The 10,162-nt window shown below is 31.5% G+C and overlaps 1 protein-coding gene across 1 annotated transcript; it reads right to left on the bottom strand.

Annotated features, from left to right (window-relative positions):
- Nucleotides 1-1,247: 1,247 nt before the first annotated feature.
- On the bottom strand, nt 1,248-7,612 carry LOC128182253 (uncharacterized). Its single transcript, XM_052850844.1, has 6 exons — nt 7,582-7,612; nt 7,208-7,385; nt 5,938-6,230; nt 3,439-3,515; nt 1,675-1,756; nt 1,248-1,495 (listed from the first exon to the last, which is right to left on the bottom strand). The coding sequence occupies exons 1-6, from the start codon at nt 7,610-7,612 to the stop codon at nt 1,248-1,250; spliced, it is 909 nt and encodes a 302-aa protein (XP_052706804.1).
- Between the last annotated feature and the right edge of the window lie 2,550 nt (nt 7,613-10,162).

The raw sequence follows: 10,162 nt of genomic DNA on the forward strand, positions 1-10,162 counted from the left end.
TGGTCAGTAAATTATATTTTAATGATAAAAAAGTAAAGAAAACATTGAAAATCAAGCATTTATAATAATATTACAAGTTTCAATCTGAGTAGGAAAACCTGACGTCATAATGCTCTAAAATGACGTCATAATGCTCGAAGGGGGTGATATTTTCTTCTGACTATGTATAGAATATACATAGCCTCCATGTGACTGCTGTTAGCCAATGATTTTCTTACAATTTAGCAGGAGGTAAGATATAATACAATAATCTTTCATGTCATATATAAATTTTTCGAAACCCTTTCTACGTATGCGTAGCAGGAAACCTCATCAAATAATGTAATAATGAACATTTTTTCCATATTTGGCTCCGTTATGAATTTTCAAGATGGCCAATGGAGTAATATTTCGGTGAAATTGATAAAAACGTGTTCGGTGTGAAAACAAGGACCTATCATATTCACAAAAAAATATCTTTTTATTACTTTGGAAAACGTTCCCTTGCTTATACATTACGAGACATGCATTCTTTTTATTTAGATTAGTGTAGTTATAATAAAACGTTAACATACGATTTTATATATAGATTTATAAATTCTTATTATGAGAGTAGAAAAAAAATAACATCATCTTTATCTATAATATTGAAATATACAATGTATCATGGCTCTTTTATCAAGGTGGTTGGGTGGTCGAGGTAATTTCATAAAATATCAACATCTTTAAGAAGAAGAACTATGATTAAAGATATAAGAATGTTTTCGAATTTTAAAAGCTTTATATTTAGAATTTGTTGGTACTAAACTATAGTTTTGTAGCTGAACTGATTTTATAAAAAGATTTAAGGTAGATCATATTGGTAATTTGTTGACCACCCAGCCTCCTTAGAATAGTCTGTTGATCTTATGCATAGTACACTAAAAAAAAAAGACACAAAAAATAAGGTGCAATCTATTATCATTCTGTACAATAACATTTAAAACAGAACGGGTCACATGGTCATTTTCATATTTTCTTTTTACCATCAAATTTCACGTACATGTACGAATAGGATACATTTTTATTTGTTTAATAATTAGCATTTTATGACCACTCTATATATATGACAATAACGAAAATGTGGTGAAAATAAAAGGGAAGAAAATGTTCTCGTGTATATTATAATGAGTTTTTGATATCTCAAATTCTACAAATAAATGTTATAAATCATATAAGATATCAAGTTTGTTAAATTTTTACATGAAAACCGAAAAAACAATTCGATACTATAAATCCCTTTCACAAACAACCGGAAACGTCCATGAGCATGGCATATCATGCCATCCTTCAAAATATCCGGTACCTGATGCAATACATTTTTCAGAGCCGGTTCCAAGATTATCATTCGGTTGAGCTGTGTACCAGTTGGTGTAGTTTGTCGGAGTTTGACTCTTAATCCACGTAAACGTACCGGAATTATCCGTATCGTATCCGTTCAGCCAGAAGAAAGTATCCATTCCACAATGGGACAAGGCTACACATGTTATAAAAAGAAACTGAGAGAATTCTATGAATTGAACTTTGATCATGCTTAATTATCCATTGTACATGTATTACACGTGTTATAATTGAAGTCGTTTGTTAAAAATTGTATATCATATTTTTCGGTTGAAAACAAACATGTATGAAACCGTATCATTCATAAAAACCTACTTAACTCAGTGAGCCAGTCATTCTCAGCTTGGGAGTTCACTTCAATGACGTAAGACGGTGGGGACAGACTAGCACAAAACGACTTTGAAAAGAACATTGGCAAGAATTATGATTTATACAAAGTATAAACGAGTAATTGTAGTATACTGATGATTATATAATATATGCATGTTTAGAGTCAGTTCATAATGCAGGTTCAGGGTACTTGTGGATAAAGACTCGTTGCCATCCTTCCCAATTTTTTGTAAAACCTTTGTTAATTTACTTTTTAAAACTTGCTTTTCTTCTAGTTTAGTTGTAAGCTTGTAGTATCTATAGATTCACTTTTTTATTTGTAAATTTCAGAAAATTGTTCTTTGCAAGAAAAGTTGGGGTGTGGGCAGTCCCCCTGCTACCCATCTCCCTCAATGATGCTACGTGCCTGCCATATCAGAGATATAGGAACTTAAAAATGAACCTGCTATAGTTCATGTGTATATGTGCATAACAACATAAATACTTCTTGTCCTTGCATGTCAATGTTATATCAACACATTTGAGACAAAACACAAATTACATCTATTTGATAATTAAAATATATCTAAAAAGAAGACAAAATAAAAGTAAAAGAAGATCAACTGGTTAATGGGGCAACTCTCTTGTATTTCATATGTTGAACGATCTGCAGTGTGTGCTCTGCAAACACTGCTTCTTTAATGAAAAACAAGCTTACGAACTCAAATATATAATGTGCATTGACCCCATATTTACTGTGTAATTTTAATCATGATAAAATTGATGTTGTAACTAATTGTCTTCCGAAAAATAAATGTTAAAAATGTAAAAGGTAATGATTTAGAATTTATCATATCAATGCCAAGAATCTGTATTGTGTGACAACAGGAGTATTGTTTGTTTTATTTTTCTCAAGCTACATGTATTTTAATAGTGCACATTCATTGCTAGGTAAGAAACAGCCGTTAAGTATGACAAGCTATTATATTTATTTTTGAAAAAAATATAGACAAGTTGTTTAGTGAGCTAATATTTTTCGTAAACATTGAATCATTTCATGAAATCTATAAGAATGAAAGTTGACTGAATGTTTCTTAACAGAGTAAAGGCAACGCATGACTTTCCATAACATAGTGGAATTGTAATCAAATGGGTTTTGATATTATAAATGACAAAGTCTGAAACATCTTTCGGCGTTATTTCACAATCCAGAGTGTCGATTAGAAGTTTCTTTTCTGAATTATGTAGGGGTGTGATATCTCAGATCGCTTGGACGTTTGCTTAGATACCTTTTTAGGTGATTACTTATATCTGTCGTGTGTAATTGAATTTGATATATAACCATTTTTATTTTAAAAGCTTGAAAATCTGACATACTATCTTCAGTAACTTGCCTAAAACTACCCTAACCTAAATGATGCAAACTTTTAAAATGACAGTTTTTCTAAATCGCTCTATCCTAAGTAAAAAGACTATCAATTTAATAGAAAGAGGTGCGTTTGCCCAATTTTGACCAAAACAAGTCTTTTTTCGTTAAGCTGTTTTGTCCGACTATGTATCCAATTTTATGAAGATAACGACGGTTTTGTATCGTTCCGTGTATGTATACTAGTATTAAGTGTGAATGAATGAATTGAATGGAGTTGTTAAACATTAGTTTTATTTTACCACACCTTAAATCTATGAATAATCTAAAAAAAAAAATATTTAGAAATCGTGGTAAAATACCTTTTTGAAAAGTGAAAAAATATATCACTATTGTCATCTTACCCGAGAATCATTGAATGTTCTCTCGTTGGTATCCAATATATACCAGTGACCTAAACGTTGGTGCCAGATTGAACAATCTGAAATAATAATATTAATTTTATTATTCAATTTGCTTTATACACTTTACCTCGCCCACCTTAGCAGTACTATTATATGCATTTTGAAAACAATAACTTACTTGCTTATATACAATGAAGCAAAGGTATCAATATTATTCCAGCAGACTCCAATGTTTTCATTAGCTTTCTTATTAGTTTCAATATTTTCGGCCGTCTCAGTACTATTTATCAGCCGATTTTTTCTACCAAATACATGTATAATTATATTATAAATGTTAAACTCATTACGACTTCATTCTGACCAAACGACACGAACATCGAAAATTTTCAGTTTTTCGGGACAGCCTTCCCCTTTTCGGAAAACAATAAATTTCATGAAATGAAAAACAAAAGCAAAACAAACACAATAAAAACAGCATTACATTTTTAAAATTGGAACTATGAAAAAAAACCCAGCAACAACATTACCACTATATAATGATAAGGTTTGATCTATAATACTTTGTACTGATGGCCGTGGCCAATCCTTTAGGTGGAATTAAGTCGACGGTCAACTTCAGCTCTGACTGGTTTAATTCAACTAATAAAACGTTAAGTCCGAGCAAATGATAGAAAATAAAACAAACGATTTGAATTCGTTCTGGGCATTGCTTTCAACTAGACCATTATGATTATCTTAAAGTTTTATATTACTTGACTTTTGATATAAAAAAGAAACAATAAAATAATTTTGTGTGTGAAACCGTAAAATAAATGAATGGATAGAAGAAGGTCAGTAATATTACAAAATGAGTTTCATGTGACACTGGTAATGTTATAAGACATTCATATTAATTATTTTAATCTGTTTGTTCATATTATCAAGTCTGAATGATATGAGCATGTGCATCTCGAACTTTTCCTGTCGTTTCTCCTACTTGTCCGTTCAAAGAGGATTATAAGCAATAACTACTGCTGTCATATATTTCAATATGTGACCGTTGTGATTGAAATTTTCTCGAGTGTCTTGATAATTTAACGGTCGTTGTTGATTCTTCTGAGGAGGTCCTGTTTCAATATCGTTTTGTTTTGAGCACACCGTACAACTAACCAGATAAATGCATTTGTCTTTCGACATGACGCTACTCAATATTTTTAGATCCAACCCTCAATATTGAGGAGGGGGTGGGGTAACAAATCTGTCTGTGAAAGTGATTTTGGCACCGAACAAGTGTTGAAGCCACTATCGGGCAATTGGATGGTTAAGGTTCTTACAGACGTGGTATTAGGTTATGAAGGTGTGACCCTGCAATTGTGTTTTAACTCTTTATATTGCAAACGGGTTTGTTTTTATGTCTTTGTGGCTATCTCATTAGTTGCAAATTGTTCTGTGTGGACTTTGTAGCCTTGAATACACCAATGGGATTTCATCAGAACAAATATGTTTACATCTGAAAGTCAATCCTCTAGCAACACCTCTACATATACCATTATTTGAAGAGTGACAGATTGACAGCTTGATGTAGAGATGAGTGTCAGCGGGTTTTGATATTCAGAATGAACAGTATATCTTATATTAATATGTTCTTACGTACCGGAAAATGATTCTTATCGAGTTGTATGACATTTTGAAAATTAAAGAATGCGTAAAATTCATAGATAGACTGGTGGATAGATTGGTAGGCACATTTCCGATAAATACATTTATTTAAAACCGTTATTGTTCAAATCAGCTGCACAATTTTCACTTCATTCAATTTTTACTTTATTAAGCTCTAAAGAATTATTTTCTGATACCATGAATTTAATATAATTTTGATAACAATTTAAAAAATGCATAGTTTAATAATTTAATTAATTAAATAGGTTGTCCGAATGCTATTGCAAACTCCTACATGAATTATCAATAATCAATATTATTTTTCTAAAAATCTTAAAAATAATGACATCAGAAAAACTTTGAAAAATCAGCCTTGTTTTCAAGAAATGTATGGGGAAAAGAGTAAACCGACATACTTTTTGCACTTGAGTGCATTTTTTTTAGGCAATTAAGTGTTTTATATGACTCAGATAAATGTTACGGACATTCATTTATTACATATTCGAGATTTGAAATTAAAAATTACGTTTGTTGGTTTTTTTTCATATAAGAAACATTTTATTTTCATTATATTTATTCTATTCGTAGTACTTTTAATTTCTCTATGCTTCTTTTTGTTTCCATTTTCGGAATGATTTTGAATCAACTTATATTGAATTGCTGAACAAAATGATCATGCATGTAAGAAACCAAAGCTAAATGAAACAGCTTAACATTTTGTAAGCACACATATATATATACTAAAAGAATAGAATAAGAAAGCAAAATGAGAGAGATAGAAAGAGAGTCATACATTTTTTTTATTTGACATTGCTTTCGATTAAAAAATTTAATTCAAGAACTTTATAAAAGTAGACCTACCAAATTTTTTCTCATAATACAGCCATCCAGTGTACGTTTGTGGCCCTGTGTCTGACATGTGAACGGATAGAAGTTGGCAAGAATGAGTGTCCATGTTAAACATGATGGATTTACACTCGTCATTTCTTGTACAATGAGATGCACAGTGCAGGGAACTTCTGAAAATAAGTGTTGATATAATATTGGTTGATAGAGTTGCCCTGTTGTCGTAAGTTGGATTTCTGGACATGAAGTCGGAGATGATGACCCCACGTACAGCTAGGATCACCACAATAAGAAGGTATAAGTTCATCCTGAGATTCAAAAAACCACATTGAAGTTTGAGTTGTTCTCCTTATATCAACATGTTTCTTTATAAATGTGTTGCCATTGGTCAAGATACAATAAAAAAGGTTGTCTTCGACTTTTTTGTATCGAAGCAAACGAATTTCTTAGGAAAACAAACATGTCAATTTGTAAGTGGGTTTAAAATTGAATATCGACATGAACACACTTTAAAAACATACAATATGCATGAGAAATTTTCTAAAAATCTTGTGACTGTCTCCTACATCCCATATTAGAAATCAAATGGAAATTATTAAATTGGACTCATTATGTGTGTGATGCTGAAAATATCAAATGTTTCCCATTTGAATTATCAAAAATGACTTTGACCCTAACATTTGCAAATTTTCTTTGCAGTCATAAAAGAATATTGCATATACTGTATATACATGTGCATATGGAATCTTTGTGGTCTGTAAAAAAGAATCTAGTTTGTGTAATAAAGGTTTTTAATGCATTCGTTATTCCTTAAGCCTCAGTCACAACTGGCAGTACGTGTTTATTGTTCTTGCGTGGGCGAGTTTTGCCCGTTGTAGCTACCGTGGCTAATCGTAGCGTAAAATATCGTGTTAAAGTGTTTGAGAGTACAACGTAAGACAAACGGAAGTTTGATGCGCGAGTCGTAGGTGTCACATACAAATTGTTAGTTGGCACTCGCAACGGGCGATGCCCGTATGCAGCGTACATCTCTTACAATTCGCTTTCACCAGTTTGCCTTGCTAAAGCTGGTTAAGAATTTTGTCTGCAATATCACTACCTTCATATTCTTTCTTCAGTAGGATTTGTTCTAGTATTTTGTGTAGTTGGTTTTTGATAAAAAAAAAAAAAAAACAAGGGTATCGTTCTGCGCGTAAATATCATTTTTCTTCTCCTTACTCAAATAATGTTTATAATTCTATCACACCACGCTTATAAGTCAAAATGATCAGGAAAGCTTTTTTACTTTTTCTCTACAATCTCTAAAATATCCAGTTCCTTCTTGTCCTGTTTTTCTACTTTGCCGTCAATCTTTTGTTGCCATATAGAACGTATATGTTTGATTGATTTTGGTTTGTAGAAGAAGGCTTCTATAGAATCTTTAATTTGATTTTGATGATCGATAATACTGTCGATTCTTTTACCTAAGTGTGATTTTTTACATAATCATTTTTTTAAAAATAAAAATCTTGTTTATGGACTTGCAGTCAACCTACGTGTAACCCAAAGGTCGGGTGAGATCTTCCTACGTCATTTTTGCAAGTCTAATTGTACGGTTTTCTTACTCATTTTTTAAGTACAGCGCAAGTACAGCACACGTTTTCAGATCTCGCAAGGAACCTTGGTGATTTTGTGCATGTCCAACCGCCATCGTGCGTGCTTACGGGAAGTGTGTTTGTCCTTTCAAATATTGTTAGATGCACTTGCGTCTCTCCCAAGATGTTCACTATAATCCGCACGTAGACCATCCGTAGAGGCACCTACGACCAGTTATGACTAAGGTTTCGGGTACAAGGTATAGAATGATGCGTTCTTCTCAAAGGCGTAGCATATGAGTAAATAATATTTCAAATTATTACCTAATCAAAGGGATTTTGTTGTTTTATTACAAATTAAATGTTTTCGTCTATTTTGTATGTGTATTCGGATTTGAAAGTGATATTGCTACATGATGGAAAGATAACTTTATTATGTTTATTTTACTATTGTTCTTAAAATTTATCTTCATGGTATGAAAACCTTTTGTAATTTATTGTAAACACAAAATACTAAACACGGAATTAGGTAATAAAAGAATTATTTAATGCTTGAACAGTCAATAGACCCGAATTTTTTTCCCTTGGTGCAGGGAACAGCTCAGTATGATCTATTGCCCTCGGCAATTTGATTTTACTTTAAAAAAATGTTGAAACAAATTGAAACTTGTCGTCATAGTACTTAGTGCAGTGAGATTTACAGTGTGTAGAACTCAGAAATTTGAGTATGGGTAGAAATAATATTGCTTGCAAAAATAACGCTTATGTCGTACGAAGGATGTGTGGATATAACGCCGGAGATTTTAGAGCACAAGTACAGCTAAGATAATCATTAAAAAGACAATACATGTTTCGTTTATTCAAAATACATCAATTTTGTAATAGTCGTTACAATAATTTTATACTTTAGCCACAAAAGGTTGTTTCTAGTAAATTCTTTATTTCTTCCTGAATTACTTATTATTGGTGGAGGTTGTTTTAGGTCATATGACTTATCGTGACTGCGTTAGCCGTCCATTAATACAGAGAATGTTATATTTTCAACTATAGTTTAAATTCCGCAAAAGTTATCATTTTTGGTGTGATTCTTCTTTAAAATATGAGTAGTTCTAATTGAGAAATTAGATATCCCTTGTCATTTGTTATCAGAGTACCTCTAATCTCTAAATCTTTCAAATCACGTATAACTTTCAAGGTCAATAAAAAAAATAACGCTATATCGCATTAAAAGTCAATAATACATTAATATGTGGCCGGATTTTAGTATCATTTGAAGAAAAAACATAAAAAACAGTGTTCATCAAGAACAATGACCAATATTAGAAAGATAATCATATTCTTATATAAATATTCTTTCATGAATCTATTACATTATTTTGATTGATCCGGAATAACATGTATGTACATTTGTGACAGTCATCATGGAATTATTTCAATGGAATTACCTCTATTATCAGAAGGTCTGTTGACCTTAAAGTGATATATATATATTCACTCTATTTTAAGCAAAAGAGCATATTCCTATGAAAAGAATCACAATACATAAAAGAATAGAATGAATTATTGAAAATGGGTAAACAAATGCATAAATAGGGTTTTCAGTAGGATACACCCCGCGGATTTAGGTCAAAACAAAGCAAAATTATAAATAATACGTGAATTCACCTCTAGTAAGTATTTTTACTATAAACGCATTATTTAGCAGTGTGTCATTTCATAATAAAGTGACGCATGTTTATACGGTGAAAATTGTTATTATCAATATGCATTGATTCGTTTGTGGTAGTTTGAAACTTCAGCATAGACATATTCATCCTAGACACAAAAACTGTTTTAAAACTAAAACAATAGACCAGACAAAAATTGTGCACTTTACCTTCCAGTGACCTTGACCGAATGACCTTGGGTCTAGGTCGTGACACACTTTAAGGTCATAAGCGATCTTTGTTTGAAATTAGAACATCCAATGTTTTTCCATATGAAATATATGGACCGGACACGAATTTTTCACTTTTTCTGAAAGTTACCCTGACATTGCAAAAATGACCTTGGGTCAAGATTATAACACACCAAGGTCATAAGCAATCTGTGTGAAGCTAAAACTTTCAATAGTTCTCAATTTAAAAAAAATATTTGACTGGACACAAATTAAGCACTTTTTCTGCCAGTGACTTTGACCAAATGACACTGGATGAAGGTTATAAAACACCCACAATAAACCTGTGTTCAATTTGTTCAATTTTAATTCTGAAGTTTTCTTCACAATCGATGCATACATGTACTTTGATTTTACTTTGAATATTTCTAGTTGTTAAAGGAGGCCGAATACGCTGGTGTAAATAGGCGAAAGTTTATAACTTTCTAGGATGATTGGTTTGTATGGACAATTATTTGATACTAAAATAGCCAAAAATTCGGACCATGCAGCTTAAATGACAAACTAGTAGTGCTACATTCTTGTCAGAAACTCTGTGTTTTTAATTTATGCTTTAATTTAAATATTAATCAGGTTTTTAAAATTTTTGTCGTTATTGTCGTTTTGATTTTAGACGGTTTGTAAAATAAAAATCAGTAAAATATTATTTTTGTGGTTCATATATGGGAAATAAATAGCACAATTAGATTAAAAAAAAAACCCACACCAAATGTTTAAGAAACTGTAAACT

Source organism: Crassostrea angulata, chromosome 4, assembly GCF_025612915.1.
Source record: "Crassostrea angulata isolate pt1a10 chromosome 4, ASM2561291v2, whole genome shotgun sequence".
In the NCBI taxonomy this organism is placed as follows: domain Eukaryota; kingdom Metazoa; phylum Mollusca; class Bivalvia; order Ostreida; family Ostreidae; genus Magallana; species Magallana angulata.

Bases quoted from the DNA above. Each gene is read 5' to 3' on its own strand.
- LOC128182253 (XM_052850844.1), bottom strand. From the start codon at position 7,612: ATGGCGGTTGGACATGCACAAAATCACCAAG. The intron at 3,516-5,937 runs GTAGGTCTACTT...TTATTATTTCAG, and splicing joins GTATTATGAGAAAAAATTTG to ATTGTTCAATCTGGCACCAA. The intron at 1,757-3,438 runs GTAAGATGACAA...TTCTTTTCAAAG, and splicing joins GAACATTCAATGATTCTCGG to TCGTTTTGTGCTAGTCTGTC.